Below are 24,725 nucleotides of genomic sequence, written 5' to 3'. Positions count from 1 at the left end.
TTACATGATATATCATGTAAACCATCATAACACTAAGTTTACATTACCAAAATTAAGTTTACATGACGTGTAAATGTCATTATTTTTATCTGTGCACATCCAGCTTACTTTAGAAGCTCAACCAGAAAAAGGTTAATGAAAAACTTGTGCGACTAGACCAGCTCTACTAGAAAGTCACGGAAAAACCGCTCTTTTTAGAATATTTAAGGTAAATGTCACGAACTACCTTCGAAAAAAATAGGGTTTTCCGTGACTTTCCAGTAGAGCTGATCTAGCCGCACAAGTTTTTCATATACCATATTCTCAGGTTGAGCTTCTAAAATGAGCTATATGTGGTTGAATATGTCGAAATAAAATTTTCTGCACTGCTTGCACCTGCAGTAACTATTAAAAATCCAGGAGGAATTCTTTAGGAAACTACTGAAAAAAAAATGAAAAATCTTTGAAAAAATACCCAGAAGAACTGGAGAAGACCCAAGAAACATAACTAGTTGAATAACACTTTCCTATGTTGAAAATTGCTTGAGAGCGTTTTGTTCCACTCTTGTGCAGCAAACATGTTTGTTGAGGAACCCTCTGCACTGCAGGTATTCATAGATAAATTTCCTAAAAAAAAATCTTTGGAATATGCTAAGCATTTGATTCTGGAGTAATTTCTGCAGGAATGGTTGAGAGAACCCTCGGTAATGAAGATTTGATAGAAACCCTGAAGGAAGGTCTGAATAAATCTAATGCCAATGACATTAATACCTCCAGGTCAAGAAACTATTCGAGAATCCACTAAAGCAACCCACAGAAAAATCTCTTGAACATTTTCCAAAGGAATTTGCAATTAAACACCCAAAAAAATCCCTGAATTGTGTAGCTGCCGGCTTAGTATAGCACTACGGATTCTCTGTTTCGAAGGTAAAAGTTCACCAAACAGGAAACCCTAATCCAATTCCCATTGTAATTCTTCTACGGGCTCTTATGAGAAAATCTATCAATAATTCATTCAGAAATGTTCTCTAAAGTTTTCTTCCCTTTCTTACAGTGATCTTAATCCTTAACTAACTACTGCTACGAATTATCAAAAAAAAAAAAGAAAATTTTGCTTGAATTACTTTAGAAATTCCTCCATGTATTTCTTCAGAAATCCTTTAGTAATTCCGAAATTCAATGCGAGAAGAGTTATTTCAGAAACTCGTCGAAAGATGCATTTAGAAAACCATATTGAATATCCTCCAAGTATTTCTTCAAAAATTCCTCAAGCGATTTCTTCAAAAGGATTTCAGGGAATTAAAAACAAAACCGTCCAGAAATTCTTCCAGGAAACTTTTTGAGTTTTTTTTTCCATAGTTTCTTCTAGAATTTTCTTCTCATTCTTATTGAGATTACCCTAGAAAATAACGTAAGAACTCCTTTATAAAATCTTGTTTGGATTCCTTCAGGTTTTCCTTTTGAAAGACCTTCTAAAACAACTTCCATGGATTGTTACATAAATTCCTCTAGATGATCATCCAGAAATTTCTCTAAGAATTTCTCTAGAAAAGCTTCCATGGGTTGCCTCAGAATTTTCTCCACTGATTCTTTTAGAAATCCGTACAAGATTTCTTAAAGAAAATCACTCATGCATTTCTCCAGATTTGCTATCAGCGGTTTTATTTCTCAGATAAAAAAAACTTCGGGATTCTTTTGTCTCCAAGGATTTCTTTAGAAAATCCTCCATAGACTTCTTCAGAAATTCCTTTCTGGGTTTCCTGGATCTCTCAACCTCAAGAGACTTCATCAGAACTTTAGGGATCTCATCAGGAATTTCAGCATGGTTCAAAAGAAATAGAAAACAAAATTTATGTATATGTTTATGTCTATGGACTAGTCTACGTTGGGTTGACGAAATAAATAAAAAAAATAAAGAAAATTATTAATGAATAAATAACTAAATAAAATAAATAAAAGTTCTTCCATGGAGTCTTTCAGATTTTCCTTCATTTTTATTTAATCCCACAGAGATTCTTTTGTAAATTATTCAATGGGTTCCTCCAAGAATTCTTTAAGAAATTCTTCCAAGATTAAGTCATTTTATTTCCAAGGATTTTTTCAAAAGTTGTGTTTTTTTTTTGATCATACCTTTGGAGATTCCTTGGACAAAATTCTTCAAAACTTTTTAGAGGTTTCCTTAAGCAATTTCTGAAGTTATCTCTGGAGGAATACTTGGATGAATGCCTGCCTAAATACATGAAGAAAGTTCTTAAGACACTTCCCAAATTCCGGAAAAAAATCTGAGAAACTTTTGTATAACTTCTGGAAGCAAATCCAAGGAAAAATTACTTGGGAAACTTAAGGAGAAATTCTTGCAGAAATCTGTGAAGAAATTACTGGAAATATATCGTCAAATGCCGACACAAATTGGAGACTTGTGGAATAATTGAAGCAATCCCTCAAAAAAAATTCTGGTGTATCCCTGGAGGGTTTTCTGAAGGAACCCATGGAAGAACTCCTGAAGATATCTCTGGAGAAGTTCTTTGAAAAATTTCTTAAAAAGATATGAAAAGATTACTATTCAAAAATACCTAAAAGTCTGAAGTAAATCATATTAAAACGAAAAAAAAGGAAATATTTGTTCATTGAATCTTCAAAATAATAACTGAAAGAACTGGAGAATCTTTGAAGAAATTCCGGAAGGATCACCGAAAAAAAAATCTGAAAGAAGCCCCTGATGATAGGCTTGAATCTCTAGCTGTGAATAACTCGCAAGCAATACGTGGAGAAAAAAAAAAGACACTACACCGTCTTCAGCCAGAGGCTGCACAGACTGAACATTACACTAACACGAGACAACGGACAACATAACACCCAGTGGCCCAATGGAGAATTTTCCGTTTGACGAAAGGTTTTCCCCGATTGGAGCGGGAATCGAACCCGCACTCTGAGGCTTACGAAACGCCTAGACGACTGACGCCGCTAACCGCACGGCCACGAAGCCCAGAAACTTCTGAAGAAACCATTAGATAAGTTTCCCGAAGAATCACCTGATATATTGCTATTGGAATTTCTAAATATATGACTGAGAGTACCCGTGAAGAAACCTCTTCAGAAATTCCAACAATTATTTTTGAAAAAAGCACCTGAAAAAATGTGAACTTTCAAAGAAAAATTTTAAAAAATCTCCGAATCTTTGTGAATAAACACCTCCTGGAATTGCAGCTTTTGAAACATCTTTGAAGGAAATGTATTTGGAAATAGATGAGAGAATACATGAAGTACTCCTGTAGCAATCCTTGAAGGAATTTTCTTAAGCATCTTTGAAGAAATCCCAGAAGGAATTCTGAATCATTTTTTTTTTCCCCCCGTGAACCAATTTCAGAATCTTTTCTAGAAAATCATGCAAAAATGATCTATTTCGAAAAGTTCTGGAAAAAACTGATAAGTCCTATATGAATTTCTTATAGTATTCCTAGAGGTGATCGTGCAGAGAATTCTAACGAATGTGAAGGAACACATTCTAAAATATTTATCGTTCGCAATCTTGACTTTATCATAAAAGGAACTCCTTTGAGAATGCCGTTTCTCCAATAATTACAGACAAATTTCGTGAAAAATTAAGTCATGAAGGGTTTTTTCCAGAATGTTTTTATTTATGCGCAATGTTGAAGTCATTTCCATGACGACGTACCAATATAGGAGGCGTCTGAAAATTGAAAGGTTGAGTAACTAGCTCTGATTTTACCATGACAGCATAGTAAAGAATATTCAAACATTTGTGATTTTTTTTCCCGGAATTGCATCTACAAGAATCGTTTGACGAAATTCCTGGAGAAATTCCTAGAAGATTTCCTTCAGAAAAATTCGAAGATATACACGAAGGCATACAAACATGAACGTATGTTGCTATCCTAGAAGGAATTTTCTGTAGAATCCTAATGAAAACCAGGAGGAATTTCGGAAGAAATTTCTGAGGAAACCCGTGGACAAGTTTCCAGACTAATGTTTGGAGATTTCTTTTTTTTTCAGAAGCTCCTGAGCTACCACAGGTTATGGCGGATCAATTGGTGGACGCCTCTAGGACCGTGCTAGATAGAAAAAAGGAGAAGAAATCGGAGGTACAGGATCGTAGAAACACTAGGCCAAAGAAATGTAGGAGGGCAGGCGCTAAGCGCGAAAGGGTGACATGATCATCATCAAGACGGAAGAGTCCAAGTGCTCGGAAATCTTGAATGCGATGAGAAGCGTTACCAAATTCATGGATCTGTGAGTTGACGTTATTCGTACAGGCGAAATGATCTTGGAGCTCAAGCGTGACAAAGAGCGCAAGGACACCGCCTACAAGAGCCTGGCGGAAGAGGTCCTAGATGAAGGTGTTGAGGTAAGGGCTCTCACGGCGAAGATGACTCTGAAAACCCTAGGAAAGATCACTAATGCCAAAGTGCTCGTCACAGTGGCAACAGTGCGTACCCTAGTAGCAGAACAGTACAGTAGCAGACATGTTCTTCAAAAGTAAATGTTACTCTTATATGACCAAATGTAGTCCTATGAGAGCTACATAAAGTTATGTGTTCTTATACCGGCTTTTTAAACCCTCTAAGCAGAATACCCTCTTCGAATGAGTGTAATAACTGGGCGAAATTAAATGGTACAAAACTGATTCAATCCGTGGGGTGATGTCTACAGGATCGTGATGGCCAAGACCTCTCGAGCTTCTACAGAGCAATCTCCAGAAATGCTGGAGGGGATCAACTGGGGGCTCATGATCCTAGTCAAGGGTCACCGATGTGGAACTTGCGGGGATAGCAAAGTCCCTTAGCTTAGGTAAGGCCCCAGGCCAATCTGGCCTTAAAAGTAGATATTGCAGAGGCTCCCGAGTTGTTCAAGTCTGCTACGCAGAAATGCCTGGACGAGGAAGTTTTCCCAGAAGTTTGGAAGCGCCAGAGTCTGGTTCTATTTCCATAGGCGGGGAAACCACCTGGAGACCCGTTGGCACGACGGAGAAGGTGCTCGAAAGGATCATCTTCAACAGACTGTTGAGGCACATCAGGTGTGTAAATGGTCGATCAAGTTACCAGTTCGGCTTCCGGAATGGGAGGTCTCCCGTAGACTTTATCTTCTGCGTAAGAAAAGGAGTTTTTGCTGCTGTGCAGTAGTGACCCTGGTAATCAAAGCGTTCAATGATGACAGTTGGGCTGCTGTTACCAATGCGCTCCTGAGTCTTGGAATACCCGTGTATCTACTTGTACAAGATTCTCGGCAGTAACTTCCAGAATCGAGTACTAGTTTACGATATAGAGGTCGATGGGAACCGCTTCCACATAACCTAAGGAGTCCCGCAAGTTTCCGGTATTATGAAATTGAAATGTCACGTACGACGACTTGTTGAGGTTAGGGGGTGAGGTCAAAGGTTCATCCGGAAGTATCATTCCGTCTGTCTCAGATCCTTCCGGGTACGGCCTGCTTCAAATGCCTATACTGGCTACGCGGGTTCGCACGAATGTTCAGCTTGTGCAGGTTTTGAAGAAACTGCAGAACACGTTTTGTTCGCGTGCCCACGGTTTCGTACAGTGCGTAATCAACCACATCTGGACAATCTTGTCCAGAGGTTGTGTAATGTTCTTTTTGGCTGGAACGTCGTTTCACTGGCGTTTCACACATAATCTCGAGATTATAGAAGAGATGGCGCGTGCACTCTAGGTGTGTCGGAGTTAGTCAAAACCAAAAAGGTGTTTTCAGGGTTCGGAATTCGACTATGCAGGTATGCCGGTGCCCTGCGGTCGAACTCGACTTTTCATAAGGTTCCCTGGTATGGTACGAACCGGTGCGATGGTGAAGTATGGGGTCCCCGTTGAGGCCCGGGGTAAACAGAGCCTTTCGGAATGATGTGATGGAATAAAAATCGATCGCCACTAGCAATCTTGTCTGAGTTATGTCTCTTCAATACCACCACCAACAAACGACAATCCTCATGGTGTGTGGTAAATTCATCAATTCGCTGGTTGCTGATTGAAGACCAATCAAAGTCAATCGCAGTTGAGCCAACTGCTAACAAATCCATGCTAATAGGGCTTAATTTGATCTTGTTGAAACAGTTGTCCACCCGGTCCAGTCCGATCAAAGCTATGCTGTCCAGCAGCGGGGGAAAGGGAAATGACCGAAGACAATGCGACAAGCAACGACCATCAGCAGCGAGTTCCAGCCAGCCGTCTTTATGGCTTCCTCATTTGTGAACTGCTTGTGGGGGGCCTTCTTTTCCGCCCCCGTTCGACTCAGACGAAAACCAGTAGACGGAAATTGATAAATAATTAATTGAAGAGATGGCAAGGAAAAAACAAGCCATAATCGTCGGCGAGGTCTGCTTTGCAGTTCCATACTAAACGTTGCGCATTGCTCGGTCAAAACAACGTTGTAGAAATCGATTTTTTGGGTTGACATAAATCCAGCAATGAAAATAAAATGATTTTAAAATTGATTGCACCATCATCGTGTGCGTGCTTCAGTGTTGACAAACAAAGTCCTAGAATGGATCGGATGTTTACCAACTTTTGGTTTCTAATTCCATAGTTGCAGCAGTTGCGCCACCGGCGTTGTTAAATGGAAAACAAAGACCGTTGCATGAAACCACCATGCTACACGTGACCTAGTAGAAAGCGCAACATGCAGGTATCGAAATGAATCAACATGAATCCTGCTTGGATCGCTGGTTGATTAACTTCAAAGAGCCATATGTTCCCATCAAGGCCAATGGGTACCACTAAATCCTAATGACAATCCATAACCGATCGCATTTGTAACGAATTAAGCGATAAAAGTTTCCATTTAATGCGAAGATGTTCACAAGTCGTATTGAACGGCGCGGTGCATCGTACGCAATTCCCATGGGGTCCTGACGCGGTAGTCGATGATTGGATTGGAATTGCCATCGGAGGAAGAGAAGCCGACAAAAAGGACAACGAAGTCAATTGAGACATGAGTGCGCCTTCGAAGGAAGAACAAACGTCAAGACCACCACCATACCATCATCGTCCTTATCGTGGTTGTCGTCGCCGTCGTCGTCAACCTCGTCACAGCTCAAGAGGAAAATTGAAAAACTGTAAATAATCAAAATAAACCTCCCCTAGATTATCGTCATTATTTATTTATTGTTATTGTTATATTCATGTGCCTCTTTGCGCATTTCCAGGCTGCAGAGCAGTGGTTCTCAAGCGGGGGTGAAGTCGTCCTAGAGATGGAAATACTGGGTAAATCAAGGGCACAGCTTATTTGGTTTTGTCTTCTAGGATTTTTTTTTTTCCTTGGAAACACTGATCGGCTTGGAATAAGTTGAGAATCGCTGCTGCAGAGCCTGTATATGATTATACGCAGTAAGAGGCAACAACCGAAATACAATCAGAGGGTAGCAGCCGCACCGAGTAGGGGAAAAGAAAAAATTATAGCACATCATCAGGTTTTATCCCTCGACGATTTTGGATTGAGACAAAACGATGATGTGGGGGTTTGATATTTTGCGGATGAAAGCTGCCGTTCAACCTGCACGATTCAGTATGCATGGAGACATGCCTTCCCGAGAACGTACCATTCGAAGGAAAGCTGTACAATGTACAGCTTGTGGACAACTGTGAGCCAGCACCCTTCTAGCTGAAAATCAGTTGCAAACAATCCGGCGCCGGAATTGTTACGGTTTCCTAAACCTTTGTGCGAAGTTGAGTTCTTTTTTCATGCTTCATCATCGCTCGGAAATGGCAGTGAGGGTTAATGTTTCGGGATTACCGAGCTCATTTGTCTCTCGTTTTGAAACGATTCCTTTCGTTCATATTATGCGCACTGCTCTCGGCAATTTAGGAGAGCAAAAAAAATCGTACAAACGGGAGGGCTGATCCCGGTGGTGGTACAATGAATCGGAGCATAAGGGAGTGATGATGGTTATTGTTGTCCTATACAGTCGACTCTGTGCTGTGTCATTAGGGGATGAATCGGTGGAATTGTGGGAGAAGTTGTTTTTAATAGTTATTTATTTAGTTGAGGTGCACCTGTTAATCGCATGCCATGATTTTCGACTCTGTTTTTGTTTCGGTGCCAGAGGGTGTGTATTGGAGGAAAGAAGTCTGTTATGTGAACGCACTGTAAAAATATTTATACCGGCATATGTGACGATTAAGCATATAAAAAGTTTTGCCAAGGAGCGGACCTGATGAGGTGGTTAGAACACTTGACTATCATGCCGAGGACCTGGGATCGAATCCCACTCCCGACATACTCACAAAATGTGGGTTCTTCCTTCGGAAGGGAAGTAAAAAGTGGGTCCCGAGATGAACTAGCCTAGGGTTAAAAATCCCGTTAATACGGACAAAAAAAAAAGTTTTGCCAAAAGGAACAACACTTGGTTCACATTTCGAGATAAATAAGTCAGACATTTGGTAAATTAATCATAAAACATTAAATAGATATTTTAAAAGTATGAGTTTTAAATAGAGTTCGGCGTGGTACAAGTACTTTGCGAAAGAGCGAATTTCTGTGCCTTATATTCGTTATTCCAGAGATTTACGAATAGTTCTCAGTTATCGCTCAGCTTCTGAGACGCGCGGACGTTTTCTATCGATTGCGCTCATCAAAAGTAAAGCGTCTAGTTTCGGTGCTTTTTTCCTTTTCTTACGCCGTGCCGCGACACGCGCTGGAGTGTTTCGCGATGAGGCGAGAAAACACCTTTCGAATAGACTATTCGTGTTTCCCTGTGAAGCCTTCTTTCGAAAAGGTGCACGGTTTTTGCCGTTCAGTGCTCGGGCTGAAGAAAGAAGAAGTTGCAAGACTACAGTGCCACAAGGGTGAACAATGTGCGTTCGTCAAGGTCAACGACCTGATGCTCGCACAAAAAATTGTGGACGAACATGACGGCCGCCATGAAGTGGAACTCAATGGGAAGAAGCACAAGCTTCGTATAACCATGGAAGATGGTAGTGTGGAAGTGAAGGTTCACGACTTGCCCGAAAACGTGTCTGAAGAGAAGATCGTCGAGTTTTTGTCCCGTTTCGGCGAAGTGATATCGATTCGCGAATTAACGTGGGGAGATGGCTACGAGTTTGCCGGTATACCACTCGGCATATGGTCGGCCCGTATGTTGGTACGCCGAAATATTGACTCGTGGGTCAACATCAGTCCTGCAAAATATCTGTCTCAGTGTCTGTTTTTCAGCCGAAAATGAATGACTGCGGCGGTCGTTTTCAGTTCCTCGATGTGAGAACTGACAGAGTCCGAGAGCTCCATTCGTGAGCGACCCAACACGATCAATTCCCAATCATCCACACACTACTCATGCTGAAAGGCCATTCGTCTCAAGCGGTGGCTTGTGAGAGTGAGTGCCCTATACGTTAGCACGGATGAAAACACTCAACTACAGAAAATTGAATGGAAATTTAGCCCTGTCAGCTCTCGCTTTCAGCACGCTGCGTGCGAGTGTGAGTACCTATTTCATTCCGCTCCCGTGTTGCTGATCGGAAAGCAACTTTGACAGGAAAACCAAAACAGAGAAAATGAAAAAAGCAAAATATCGCTATCATAAAGGCCTGTCGAAAAATTGCAGCACTGGTCAACATCGATGGGCAGCAGGCGTTCATCCTGTACAAGGGGCAGTTGCAGTCTTGCAAACACTGCAAAGAGCAGGCGCACACTGGCATATCTTGTGTGCAAAACAAGAAATTGCTGGTACAGAAGAGCTACGCTAACGTAGCGAAGCTAGCTGGATCACGACCACCACCGACAAAATCAGCTGGTGCGAAGCCGCTGATCTCAAAACCGATCGGCTCGAAACCACCCGCTCCACCACCATCGTCCTTGGACAATTTCCCTGCGTTACCGAATCCCACGAGTCAGACCGAACCGACTACCTCGGCTGCACGATCGGAAAGTCTGTCAACAAGCGTTGATCTAACGACTTTTTCCCGCCCGTCATCTCAACGCGCGCATTCCTCGTCATCGGAGAGAACAACACGGCCCGAAGAGTCCCAAAAAGCCATTGTGTCACTGGTTGACTGCTTCAAAAAGCCGACACATACGATGCGATCGCAGAGCAAAAGCGACAACGGTAACGGAAACGAAACCGATGACTCCTCTGCTTCAACGAGCAGCAGGCGAAGCACGCGAGGCCGTCCTCCCGGCAAAAAGCCGCGCCGAGAAGATGCTGACGACGAACAGGGCGAGGATAATCTGTTATAAATGGCTCTCACGTCGTACAACATCGCATCCATCAACATCGGCACGATAACCAACCCCACGAAATTGAACGCCCTACGAAGCTTCATCAATAACCAATCGCTCGATATTGTGTGTCTACAAGAAGTGGAAAACGACCAGCTCTCCTTGCCTGGCTTTGTCGTATACACTAATGTAGATCACACGAGAAGAGGAACGGCGGTTGCGGTCAAAGAACACATCCAAGTCTCTCACGTCGAGAAGAGTCTGGATAGCCGACTGCTTGCACTGAGAGTGCAAGACACGACCATCTGTAACGTATACGCTCCCTCCGGCTCAGCGCTGCGAGCTGCACGAGAGAATTTCTTTAATGGAACTCTCGCGTACTACCTACGTCACCGCACCGCGCACGTCATCCTCGCTGGCGATTTCAATTGCGTTCTGCGCGAATGCGACTCGTCCAGCCCAAATACAAGCCCTTCTCTCAAAACAGCTGTTCAACAGCTACAGCTGCATGATGTGTGGGAGAAGTTGTGCCCGCGAGATGCTGGCTTTACGTATGTCTGCCGCAACGCACAGTCCCGCCTTGATCGAATTTATGTCAGCACTGGCTTGCGACAGAATCTCCGATCGGCCCACACGCACGTCTGCTGTTTCACAGACCATAAAGCGTTGACGGTACGACTCTGTCTCCCTCAGCTCGGCCATGAGCCTGGGCGCGGCTTCTGGTCATTGCGGCCACACCTGTTGACTGAAGAGAATGTTGCGGATTTCCAGTACAAATGGCAATACTGGACCCGCCAGCGCAGGAACTACACATCGTGGATGGAGTGGTGGCTCACGTACGTTAAGCCGAAAATAAAGAGCTTCTTTAAGTGGAAATCTCGAGCCGTTTTCGAGGAATTCCACGACCAACATCAGCGCCTTTATGCTGAGTTACGGCTAGCGTACGACGGCTACTATCAGCATCCCGAAATGCTTCCCACGATCAACCGGCTGAAAGGCGAAATGTTGGCGTTGCAAAGGAACTTCTCGCACATGTTTATGCGCATCAACGAAACATATGTAGCTGGAGAACCGATTTCGATCTTCCAGCTGGGGGAAAGGCGACGCAAAAGGGCAAACATCACGCAGCTACGGACGGGAGAAAATCAAATCGTCGACCAACCACAAGCAATCGAGGCAAATCTGTTTGAATTTTTCTCGAACCTCTACACGGACGAGGCAGTGGACAACAACGACGACGGCGACGATTTTGCGTGCGAGCGAGTAATCCCCCCCGACGATCCAGCCAACGAAGCCTGTACGAACGAGATCACTACGGAAGAGATATTGTCTGCAATAAGAGAAAGTGCCCCTAGGAAATCCCCGGGCAGCGATGGTATCCCACGAGAGTTTTACCTCCGAATGTTCGATGTCATCCATCGTGAGTTGAATCTCCTACTCAATGAAGCACTTGGCGGTAATCTTCCCCCCTCCTTTGTGGAGGGCATCATCGTGCTGGTGAAGAAGAAGGGAGGCGACAACACAGCCCGGTCGTACCGACCCATCTCGCTGCTCAACAGTGACTACAAACTGCTCTCACGCATTCTTAAAACTCGGTTGGAGAGTGTAATGAGAGCCCACCACGTGCTGAGCGATGGACAGAAATGCTCCAACACCGACCGTAATATCTTCCAGGCAACTCTCGCAATAAAAGATCGAATAGCCAGTCTCCGTCATCAACGTCGCGCCGGGAAGCTCATTAGCTTCGATTTGGAGAACGCATTCGATCGGGTCAGGCACTCGTTTCTTTTTCAAACCATGTGCTCGCTCGGCTTCAACGAAGAACTAGTCACTCTCCTCTCTCGGATCGCCAGCCGATCAACTTCTCGGCTACTCATCAACGGACATCTATCTCGTCCGTTCGAAATTAAACGCTCGGTTCGGCAAGGGGACCCGTTGTCCATGCACCTCTTTGTGCTGTACCTCCACCCCCTGGTGCAACGCCTCGAACAAGCGTGCGGTAACGATCTTCTCGTAGCGTATGCTGATGACATCAGCGTCGTCGTGACATCGGCGGCACAAATTGAAGCACTGAATGGGCTGTTTCACCGTTTCGAGATAATCGCCGGTGCGAAATTAAATCTACGGAAGACGATTGCCATCGACGTTGGGTTTTGCGAAGGGAACCGAATCACCACCCACTGGCTGCAGACAGCCAACACAGTTAAAATACTGGGTGTTGTCTTCGCAAACTCGATCAGACTGATGACAACTCTCAACTGGGATGCGTTAGTGGGGAAATTTGCGCAGCAAATGTGGCTGCAATCCCTGCGCACCTTGACACTGCAGCAGAAGGTGATAATGCTGAATACGTTCGGCACTTCGAAACTCTGGTACCTCTCGTCGGTGCTACCACCCTTTTGCATACACACGACAAAAATCACAGCAACGATGGGCTCGTTTTTATGGAGAGGAATCGTCGCTCGCGTACCAATGATGCAGTTGGCGCGCAGCAAAGAACGCGGAGGATTAAACTTGCACTTGCCGGCCTTGAAGTGCCCATCCCTGGCAATCAATAGACATCTCCAAGAGATCGATTCCCTTCCCTATTATAGATCCCTTCTTTTCCATGCAAATCCCCGCCCTGCAACTCCAATAGATAATCCTGATATAAAATTAATCCTTTCGAAATTATCCCAAATTCCCCTCCAAGTCCAAGAAAACCCCTCCGCCGGTCGAATACATCAGTTCTTTGTGGAACAAACAGAGGCACCAAAGGTGGAACGCAACAATCCGGCGACAGACTGGTTACGCGTGTGGCGAAACGTTCACAGTAGACAACTGTCCTCCGCGGAACGATCAAAATTATACCTGCTCGTGAATGGGAAGATCGAGCACCGGAAGCTGCTGTTTGCAATGCAACGAGTAGCAGACGATAACTGCACGCACTGTGGCAACCATGTCGAAACGCTTCAACACAAATTCTGCGACTGCGCTCGCGTCGGCCCGGCTTGGGCGGTCCTTCAGCGAAGATTGGCAGGCGTAATGGATGGATGGAGACGGCTCACGTTCGAGGATCTCGTGCGCCCTGTTCTAACAGGTATGAACAGAACAAAACGAGTGAAGATTCTTAGAATATTTTTTCAATACATCGTCTTTGTAAATGAGTGTTACAATGTAATTGATGTTAATGCTTTGAACTTCCACTTACAGTATGCGGCAGGAAAAAATGCGAAAGTGTTTTTCAACTTCAAACCTCGTTTTCGTCTATTTGACGTTAACCAATCTATGTTTCAACGTTCCATGATCTCTGATAGGCTAGTTTTCTGAAAAGGTTATTAAAATTTTTACCATTTTGGTCACTAACCTTTACAGGGCGGCGCCTGAAGCTGAAGACAATCAGAATTTTCAAACCGCAGAAAAGTACACAGGTCGCTAAATTTCGTATCTGATAAAACAAAATTTCCCGTTTTCTCTACAATATTATCAAATATATGTACTTATTTCATCTAGTATGTAAAACTACATGGCTCTGGATCAGTGTGATCTGGTTCTTGATCGAATTTAAGCTTTTTTATTTTACTGTTATAGTCATTTTGTTTAATGACCATTGGGCGCGCAGTTTTTTAATACCCGCTTATTAGGCTTACATTATCACATGTTAAACATCAAATATGTTCATTTTTATTTTGCAGTGCTAGAATATAGACATTGACTGATACACTGTCATGAAAAAATAGTCATATATATCCCATATTTAACGTGTAATAGTGCCTTGAACTTTTCGCATTTTTTCCTGCCGCACCCTGTAGAACTAGAATTTTAAATTTTGTAAATAGCTCCTAATGAATTGACAAATAAAACTACTTTCACTATATAAAAAAAAAAAAAATAGTTCTCGCATATTCATCCTACTTAAAACATAAATATCAGGCAATACTTCTCTCATTTCTAATTGCTTGTATTTTTCGTAAGAAATGATTTTAAAAAAAGGGAAAACATATGCCACACACGACTAAGATAGGTACTCACACCTTGGTTATGATTCACACGTTTCGACTCGGAGTATCGTAGCAATAGAATAGATTAAATAAGCACAAAACAACTTTGTGTTCTTTTTTTTCAAGCAGTTGTAACCCTAATTTGCTCCTGATGAAAAATAGAGAATAAAAATTCAGCAAGTTCCGACCAGGGGACACTTTTTCTTCTGAAATGCATCCGTGATGTTCATCTGGCTAACATGTTTCCTTATGTGAATCATATTTACTAATCTGAATACTTTACTATGACTCTTTTACACAATATTGTACACAATTTCGAAAGTATCGCTCGAAAACAATCCCACTTTTTCAGATATCGAGGTTGCTCTTACAATGTGGACTTTAGAGCTTTTAGTAGAACTTGTTACTTCAGACTCTAGTTTAATTTAAAAACACTTCACTAATATTTGTTAGGTGTGTTAGGTAAAAATTTAAACAGCCACGTGTACCCATTGCCCTGATCCTTGTTAAGTAGTTTTTTATTGTTTTGTTTGTAAATTTCTAAACTTTCTGCAACATCAAGTTTCCATGGGTTTGTAATGTGTCGTAAGAGTTTAATATTTGAAGTATTCAAAAAATGTCCTTCATTGAAAATATGTTCAGCAACTTTAGATTTAAAATGATGAATGAGTCCCTTGTCTGTGGCTTTGTGTGCTTTTGATACTTCCGTTATGTGTTCTTTGAATCGTGTGTTGAGTGTGCGTTTTGTTTGTCCTATGTATATTTTGTCACAGTGATTACATGTTACTTTGTAAACACCAGATTTTGTTAAGTTGTCCAACGGGTCTTTCGTAGATCCTAAGAGAGTTTGAAGTTGGTTAGCTTTGCTTGGTTAGCTGATGCTGTTGCATGCCGTTGCCGGTGCGCATGGAAATATATGCAGAAAACGTGACTCGATTTACAAATCTTCAGATAACTTTTGATAAGAAAAAAAAAGTTCTCTAATTTTTTGATATACAGGGGATGGCCAAAATGTTTGGGATAGGCAACTTTTTTTCTCTCACAAAAAAGTTCAACAAGCTATAGCTTTTCATAGAGCGCTTCAAAAAATCTCAAATTTTGACTGTTTGTCAACCTATTATGTGTACATCATTGGTACAAATTTGGGCTCAATTGATTAATATTTCGCAAAGTTAGAACCGTTCGCATTAAACACTATTTTTCAGACAACTCATTTTTGAGGTGTCATATCTCGGAAACCAGTGAACCGAATTGAATTAAATTTTGAACGTACACTAACAATATGTAAATGCTTCACAAACTATAAAAACATATGTTCTTTTTAAACGTTGAAAAAAGTTATCATGAATTGACACTTTTTGGATTTTTCTCGAAAAAATGTATTTTTTTTTTACATCAATGTCAATAAATTTTAGTGTTGATATCCAAAGATTTTCCACTTCTGTTCTCAAGTTATCTCTAATCAGATATATTAGAGCCTATTTAAATTGATGGAAGAACACATTTAGTAATTTTTGTGTATTATTGTAAATTTGACTTATTTTCCTCTATATGGGTAAAAAATTCAATCCGCTATAACTTAATTCGCCGTGTGAAAATATTACATTTTATAACGTCCTATTAAGTATCAATCAGTGAATCAAAATTAAACCATCGCGCAACAATAATGACAATGTCGCAACCTGTATTTGTTGCAACAAACAAATCCATGCGACATAGGTTTGTCCCAACTTGAAAATAATGGGATTAACATCGTACACCACGAGTTTAGAGATTTTTAATCCTTGCATTGCGATTTTCGAACGGTAACTTCGAGTCGGTAAACACTGCAACTCTGGTGAAGCTCTATCATCAAACAGTTTCGACTTTGGGTTAGCAATAATTGATTATTCACGAGTTGAAAAGTACGCAACAAATTCAGCTTCCGTTTTGTCTGCAACAAAAAATTTCGAGATCATGTCATTATCTGTTACCAGTAGGGATAAAGAGTAGTCGTCGCACCTTCTTTGTTGCTTGTTTTGTGCCTCTTTTGTCTGACAATTCTCTTCACTGGTATCAATATATTGTTGATAAACGTTAAAAAATTCATTTAATTCGGTTCACTGGTTTTCGAGATATGACAGTTCAAAAATTGGTTGTCTAAATAATAGTGTTTTACCCGAACGGTTCTAACTTCGAGAAAAATCAACCCATCGAGCCCAAATTTGTACCAATGATGCACATATAATAGGTTGACAAACAGTCAATATTTGAGATTTTTTGATGCACTCTATGAAAAGTTACAGCATGTTGATTTTTTTTATGGGAGAAAAAAAGTTGCCAATCCCAAACATTTTGGCCATCCCCTGTATTATGTATTAATGTCTCAGCTTTCAATTGATGCAAAAATTTTCAAAATCGGTGGATGACAACATGATGAGAAAAGTTTTGGGATAAAAATCCAAGATAGTGGCCAAAATAAATATAACCGACCCAACTTTTTATAATTGTAAATAGTAGCCCTATCTTCACTCTTTTCCAAAACGTTTCATTTTGAGGGAGTTTTAGAAGAAACTTTCGATTATAACAGTTCAAATGAGCCAACATTTTATCAAAATCGAGGGGTCCGTAAAAAATGTTGTGGCTCTAACTAACGAGGGGTCCATCAATTTGAGTACCCAAATGTATTTCCCTTATTTTTTGGCAAGGACATTCTGAAAATCGCCACCGTTAGCATTTTTAAAGACAAAGTGTAAACTGGGTGCTGCAGACTCAATCAAAACGGTTGTCACGATATCTCCGTTGACCGCTGTCAAAATATCTGCATCTAACTGTCGTGGCTTCTATAGCTATCGTACTTATGCTATTCCAACCGACACAAAAAGCATTACCAAGTATTACTTTTGAACCATTTTATGCAAGAAAAAGTAGGCTTTACAAGATAGACTTGTTCAAGAAGAAAGCGAGGAAAATTATATAAAAAGCTGTTTTGAGTCTATTTTAGATTACTTTGCCACGACTATACATCAAACTTCCACAGCGAATGGAAATTAATAAGAATTGAACACCCATATTCAATTCGGCCCATATAGCCGAGGCGGTAAACGCACGGGTATTCAGCATGACCATACTGAGGGTGACGGGTTCGATTCCCGGTCGGTCCAGGATCTTTTCGTAAAGGAAATTTCCTTGACTTCCTTGGGCATAGAGTATCTTCGTGTCTGCCACACGATATTCGCATGCAAAATGGTCATTGGCAGAGGAAGCTCTCAGTTAATAACTGTGGAAGTGCTCATAGAACACTAAGCTGAGAAGCAGGCTTTGTCCCAATGAGGACGTTACGCCAAGAAGAGAGAGAGAGAGAAGAATTGAACACGAGCACAAAATGGGAGTCATGGGGTGACTGATCATGTTTTTCTTTTTCGAACGGCTTCGCGATGGTGTGTTTGACAACTACGCCATCAGAGTTGGTATCAAGATAATTGAAGGCTCGTGCATGTTTTCAAGTTGGGTGCCAGTGGTATATTTGTGTGCGTTGAGTAGTTTGAAGAAATAAAACCGTTCCTATCAACAGCACTCAGGGTGTAAATAGTGGGCCAGTCTCAGCGAAAATTACTCATTGAGAACAATCTTTGTATGGTTGATATATTCTTCATTCTCATTACCATAACAATGACGAATTATTTTAAAACAGTGTACACCCCTCGCAACACTTTCCAAGGTGAATTCAGATCATGTATCTATCCAACACAAAACAGCTTCCCGTGACAACTATGGAGACGCAGAGGCATATTGTGTCTCTAGTAGCAGCGGATATTCTACTAACACTCCTTTCCTGCCTCGATGACGGTAAGGATGAGGCCGCCTCTGTTATAGGTTGAGACTCTCAAAGATGCACATGGAGGGTGGTAAAGCCAACCGGAGGCTCCATTATTTGTTAGTTCAGTCAATCATGGAGAAGCAACTACAAATTGCATGTGCATGACAATTTATTGTGCACGTGCCCATGCTCACATGAGTGACGTCAAACTTTTGGTTAACACATAATTTTGAGGGGTAACCCCAAACTTCAATACAGAGTTCAACAGTTCATTTGCTAAATAACTTTTTATCTAGACTTTTCTGCTAAGTTCACTAAGAAGCAGTCAAAAGCTAATAAAAATGAATTAAATTAAATTACCACTTTTACCTTAAAATTTTAATGACTCAGTTTCCATTGACATTGCTTTAAATTAAATAAATATTTAAGAAAATGTCGCAACTTTTAATGAAGTTTTTTTTATCTCTACAGTTTTAGATAAAAAAGTAAGAGTAAAAAGTGTTTGTTTGCCCAAGGTTCTCAAATTGTAAGTCTCTTATTTCGACTATATCTCCACCATTACTTATCCGATTTGAAAAAACTACGATACACATTATGTACTATTCCTGGTCATTTGTTTTTCGAGCCAGTCTATATGTTAATAGCAGCGTTTCAATACAAAAGTAACAATGCACAGTGGTCCATGAACCATATTTACGAGGAAAGATGCATTCAGTGCCTTCAAATGTTTTTTTGGACAAATATGGTCTTCTACAAAGTTGTCCATAATAATAAGGCCCTCTTTCCAATGTGCATGAAAATTAGGGTGATCCATATTTTCAAAGAAATCGGAAACTATCAATTTTGAGCAAGTTGCTGAAGACAGTTTTTATGTATCTTTGAAATTGGCCAATCTAGAGATATTTTTCTGAATTAGCTTAGGGTGGTTCAATAAAAACTGGTTTTCTGGCATTAACTTTTTCAGTTTCGACTTTTCATCAAAGTCGCCCAAGGAACACTTGTAGAGCATTTGAAGACCCGTCGTTTCGTGCGCTAAGACGGTCGTTATCTCTTTTGGTTCAATAGTAACAGGTGTTCATATTATAAAATCATAGTTTTTTGAAAAAGTGATGAAGTGTGAAGAATTAGCCTAAGTTAAAATTCACGAATAAAAAGAAAAAAAAAGTGATATGACGGGTTGGGACAAACATAAAAATATCTTTTACTCGCGTTCAAAAGAAGAAATGTTGTTATAAAATATATCAAAAAATTAGAGGGGTGTTATTTTGGTAACTCAAGTCAACATATTCTTCATTCGCATTACCATTCTTCTTCTTCTTCATTATGGCTCGACGTCCTCACTGGGACTTGGCCTGCCTCGCTTCAACTTATTGTTCTTTGAGCACTTCCACAGTTATTAATTGAAGGGCTTTCTTTGTCTGCCATTGCATGAATTTGTATATTGTGAGGCAAGTACACTATGCCCAGGGAGTCCAGAAAATTTTCCCGACCGGAACGGGAATCGAACCCGCCGTCTCCGGATTGGCGATCCATAGCCTTAACCACTAGACTAACTGGAGACCCCTTCGCATTACCATAACAATGACGAATTACTTTAAAAAAGAAAAACAGTTTATACCACTCGCAACACTTACCAAGGTGAATTCAGATCATCCCTTTGCACAAACAAAAACAACTTCCCGTGACAACTATGGAGACGTAGAGGTATACTCAGCCTCTAGTAGCAACGGATATCCAACTAATACTCCTTTACTGCCTCGATGACCGTAAGGATGTGCCGGTGCCGGTATTGCCTGAGACTTCCAAAGATGCACATGGTGCCAACCACAGGCTCCATCTGTTAGTTATTTTGTTTGTTCAGTCCATCATGGAGGGAGTAGCATGTATGAATAGCATGATCATTTATTATGATCATGTCTATGCTCACAGAAACCACAAACTTTTAGCTCCAGCTCTAGATTCAGCAGTTTTTCAATACAAAAGAAACAATGACATTTGATCATAACATCAGTTTGAAAAATAGAATAAAATAAAATAAATACGATTTAAGAAACAACCACAAACATTTTAAGATATATAGAACAGTGCAAAGTATCAGCAAAAAATATAAAACATTTGCTTACCCAGGAAAGAAAAAAAAAACAAAAATGCTCAAACTATTGCCCGTGTAAAGGCGGGGCTGAATATTAGAGGGTTAAATAATGCCCTGCATGAGAAAGCGCTATTCAGAACCCATATTGTGCAGGGACTACAAGGAGGTCTTAGGGACACTTCAGGGACTTTCAAGCTGTTTCATGAGTGCTTTAGGGGGTCTAACGGTCGTTTCTGGGGGTCTCAGGGGGCTTCAGGGAAACCAGGAAGTCTCTGTGGTGCTTATGATTTCTCAGGGGCAAGGATGGCAACACCTTGTAAAGAGTTACTCTCACTTGCTGTTTTTTTTTACTCAGAAGCGTGCTATCAAGAAACGATGTATGGACGACTTTTGCCTTGTGGTTTTGTCTAAAAGTTTACCGAATAGGGTCACAAAGCCATACCGAAATCGTGAGGGAGCAGTAAATGCAACTATTCACGAAGAGAATGTAAATTACACTTACCTCGTGGAGAGTCCCTTCATAGCACTGTCAGCACCTTGGTATACATTTTCGATCCATAATCCCTAGGGCTAACTTTTAGTCAAAACCACAAGGCAAAACTCGTCCATACTTCGTTTCTTGATACCACGCTTCTGAGTGGAGAAAACAGCAAGCGAATGTAACTCTTTGCTAGTGAGTGTTCCCATACCTGCTCAGGTGTGTATCAGGAAGCCTCAGGAAGGTGCCAGAGGATCTCAGAAGGTTCCGAAGTGGTTCGAGAGGATCTCAAGGGCGTTTTTAGGAGTCTCAGGAGGCTTCAGGGGCACTTAGGGCACTCCAGAGAAGTTCTGCAGGGTTTCAGGGGCAGGAGGGCTAGGAGAGCTCAAAGGGTATTAGGGGAAGGTGGAGTAATATGCACCCCCAAAGCAAACGTGGCCCTATAACAAAGATCAAGATGATTTTATGGGTGTCTTGCGTATTGAAAGTTAGTTTACGCGCCAACTTTTGGTCAGCGTGATATCAATATTACCGAATAAAATAAACATTTTATAGAACTGTTACTTTTTAAGTGCTGAAAAACTTTTGGGGGTCAAACGCACCTTGAGGTGGGGCAATACGACCTCTGGTATTTCCCGCTTTAGGTTCTAATGAAATTCCATGCGGCTCCATCTTACTATTTACGGCAGCAAATGGAAGGTGTAGGAGGCGGATGGTAGTTAATATGTTGATTCTATATAATTAGCGCGCAATCTCTTAAATTGCGTGCGTTTCAAATTAGACAATCTTTCCGAATGTGGAAAATCATCGTTTTCCACGCTTTTCATTCGAATATTCTTGTCATTCCTGGGCTTGTTCGGCTCAATTTTACGTCTAGTTTGCTTGCATCTGACGGAACTTTACTTATATAGTGTAAAAGCGTGAGGGCGTTTTGCCCCGGGTGCGTATTACCCCGGGTTACACTAAGGGTGCCCCATGAGTTCTCATGGATGTTTCATAGGGTCTTAGAGGGTTCCAGCGAGGTTTCAGGGGGTCTAAGGAGCGCTTCACGTGTTTTTTTTTTCAGAAGGCCTTCAGGCACAGCCGTGGAGCTCTCTGAATCCGTCTGAAACGCCCCTATAAACTCCTCTAAAAGGGCTTTGATACCTCTAAAACAAATCTCAAACTCACCTAAATAGAGACGAACCAGCCAAGGGCTGAAAGTCTCTCTAATAAAGACAAATCAATCAATCAATTAAACTCACCTAAAGACCCCGTGAAATCCCCTATGAAGCATACCTAAAACCATCTGTTCGTACAAACAGTCCATTATATGTCCTACAACCCTTAACTCTACACACACTGTCAAACATGAGAAATACTAAATAAAGTCAGTATTCTCAATACCTCTCCTGAAGATCACCTAAAGATCGTTCCTGTTTTATTTCATATTATAAAATCACACTACTTAATTGATGGGTCCACTCATGCGCGATCATAATGGTCAGCCCTCTTAAATTCTCTTGAAGCCCAGCTTCACATACAATTTAAAAATATACCTATCACATCTGAACTTAATTTGCTCAGACTGATCGCTTGCCTATGAATCTAATATTTTTGCCTGTGTAACCACGGATAATCCACTGTAAATAAAACATCTGTTTTCATAAATAGAGCATTGCGAAATTCCCCTTATGTTGTACGTCCATGAATGCATGCTTCGTCCCAGCAGAATTTGTGTCACATTTTCTCGATTCGTCACATCTCCGATGCGGCTGCTTTGACCCGCAGCAGTCCTGTTCCAAAGCATTCGGGAGAGCTCTGCTTCTGTGAACCAGATTTGAATCCTTCCCCGATTGTTGGTGATAACGTAGCGAGAAAATTACTTCAGCACAGCACTCCCGTACGACGAAATTGCTGGGGTGGATCCGAACAGTTGTTGATTTTCCTGAACGAGCATTTCGCGCGCGGCAAATCGATGATTAATATTGTGTGATGTTGAATAAATAAACTCTTTTTTTCTCTCTCTGAATTTTCACTCTGAAATTGCAGATGAAATCAAATTCGGCATCAGCCGGCTAGTCAAGAACGAATCGGAGGACGAGGACAATAACAATGTGTACCACCAGGTGGGCCACGTGGGACCAAACGGGTACGATTCGAGCAGTTTGAGTGTGAGGTCCCGATCCCGCAGTAGATCCAGGTCCCGCGATCGATCCACCCGATCGCGGTCGTCTTCGATAGAACTGGAAGTAGATTCACCACCACCTCCGCCGCGGATCAGCGTATCGCCGACGACGGAAATTTCGCACATTCCGAAAAATTCGGAAGCCTTCTCGGTTTCGGCCTTGCTGAAGCGCGAGGACGAACCCAAGTCCAAGTCGCCTTTGTCGAACAGTTCGTTCGAATGTGTGAGGTTGGTTCAGGTCCGGATGGGGGGATTGAAACCGATGGTTAATTGTTTCTGTTTGCAGACCTAACTATTCCCAGTTCTACGAACAAAGCCTTCTGAACCGACCGCTGTTTCATCCGTTTCCGTTCTTTGCGATGCTTCAGCAACAGGGTCACCAGTTGAATCCAGCCTTAAGCAAGTATGAAGTGAGATGTTGATTGCGTAACAGGAAACTTGATAACCGAATGTCTTAGTCTCTCCCGCAGCTATCACCCTTCTACGCCAGAAGATCTACTACGGTTACGGCACTTCATGGCTCAAAATGCGGCTGCAGCTGGTGCGGTAGTGGCCGGTGGTGGTGGAAACGGACCTTCGGCAGCTCACCTGGATTTCGGCCATCCGCATCATCCCCACCACCTGCTGATGCGTCCAGGTAGGATCCTAAATGGTGTACATTGTTGATCTTTTTCCGCGTACTAAATGTTGCAAAATCTTTACTGTTTCTCACGGACTAGAAGTGCACGCACGGAGGTCACATAACGGTAAACGGCCGTACGCCTGCGAGATGTGCAACAAGACGTTCGGTCACGAGATTAGTTTAAGTCAACATAGGTAAGAGTGATTCGTGACCAACTTCTCTTATTTCCAAGTCATTACAAAATGTGATTTTCTTTTCTCTTCCATTTCACAGAGCTGTGCATAGTGTAGAGAAAGTATTCGAATGTAAACAGTGCGGGAAGGCGTTCAAGCGATCGAGCACGCTGTCGACGCACCTGTTGATCCACAGCGATACCCGGCCGTATCCGTGCGGGTTCTGCGGGAAGCGGTTTCACCAGAAAAGTGACATGAAGAAGCATACCTACATCCATACCGGTGAGTCGAAATTACCATATGTTACGCTATGGAATCATATTTATAAAAACTAATGCATTACAGCCCTGTGCGTAAATTGAGGAAGGATGAACAATCAAACGTTTACTTAAAATTATTAATGCATTCAACTGAAACGTGTGAATCATTTCTTTAAAGAACAATGTTTTTAAACATAAAAGAGTCTCATTGCCAGTCCCGTGCAGGCAAAAGTCAGCTAGGCAGGCTTTTTTCGTAATTTCAGCAAAAGGCGAAGGGCTACATTTCAGTAATGGGATTGGTTTAACTTCCAAAACTCTCCTTTCAGGCACAGGTTTGTTTTATTATTATTAACAATCCTAGTAATACGGACACAATGAACAAAACAAACAGTGCTTATATTTTTTTTTTGAGGAGGCTTAAATCATGAGTATTATACTCAATAAGGGAACTGATACCCAATTTCCAAAGCCCTTTTCGAAACAATTGATTATCATTTTTAGTATCAAAATGCGAAAATTTATTCATACAGGCTGATTGGAAAAACATCATTTGATTTTTGAGCTCTGTTTGCCCCAAGATGTTTCCAAAACTCTAGCAGCTATTTGTCCTAAATTGTAACTTCATGAGTATGAACTATGTACATGTGGACTTAAAGAACAATCTTTTGTTACGTTTCAGATCTTTTGGGATTCTCTTTGTGATAACGACATCCGGACCATCAATTATTGATTATTATTGACCACCAATTAAAATTTTCTAAGTAGATTCTTTGCTCCTAGACATTATTGTTTAAGATCTGACGGCTGTATTAATCGTAGGACAAATACCGGCACTTCTTGAAAGTTCATGTTATTGTATGCGATTTTGAACTGACATATAAAAGCAACACATATGACACAAATTTGTGCGCATTTTATTTTTACAGGAAAAAAAAATAATTGACTCAAGTAATTTCACTACTTAGCGCGTCGGCAACTTTAACATAACCTCATTTT

General features: G+C 41.5%; 1 protein-coding gene across 2 annotated transcripts in view; it reads left to right on the top strand.

The window, feature by feature from the left end:
* The window catches only part of LOC115255089 (fez family zinc finger protein 1), a 249,498-nt gene that overhangs the window by 109,879 nt on the left and 114,894 nt on the right, over positions 1–24,725 (top strand). The window contains exons 3-7 of one of the 2 annotated variants that reach the window (XM_062850207.1): positions 22,539–22,902; positions 22,961–23,077; positions 23,133–23,311; positions 23,397–23,490; positions 23,570–23,751. In XM_062850207.1, the coding sequence (XP_062706191.1) occupies positions 22,539–22,902; positions 22,961–23,077; positions 23,133–23,311; positions 23,397–23,490; positions 23,570–23,751 (936 nt within the window). Of the gene's footprint in view, positions 1–22,538; positions 22,903–22,960; positions 23,078–23,132; positions 23,312–23,393; positions 23,491–23,569; positions 23,752–24,725 lie in introns of both variants that reach the window. The other variant, XM_062850206.1, reaches the window with a different exon arrangement.

Source organism: Aedes albopictus, chromosome 2, assembly GCF_035046485.1.
Source record: "Aedes albopictus strain Foshan chromosome 2, AalbF5, whole genome shotgun sequence".
NCBI lineage: Eukaryota > Metazoa > Arthropoda > Insecta > Diptera > Culicidae > Aedes > Aedes albopictus.
The sequence above is the reverse complement of the archived record's forward strand: the minus strand, read 5'-3'. Positions and strand labels throughout refer to the sequence as shown.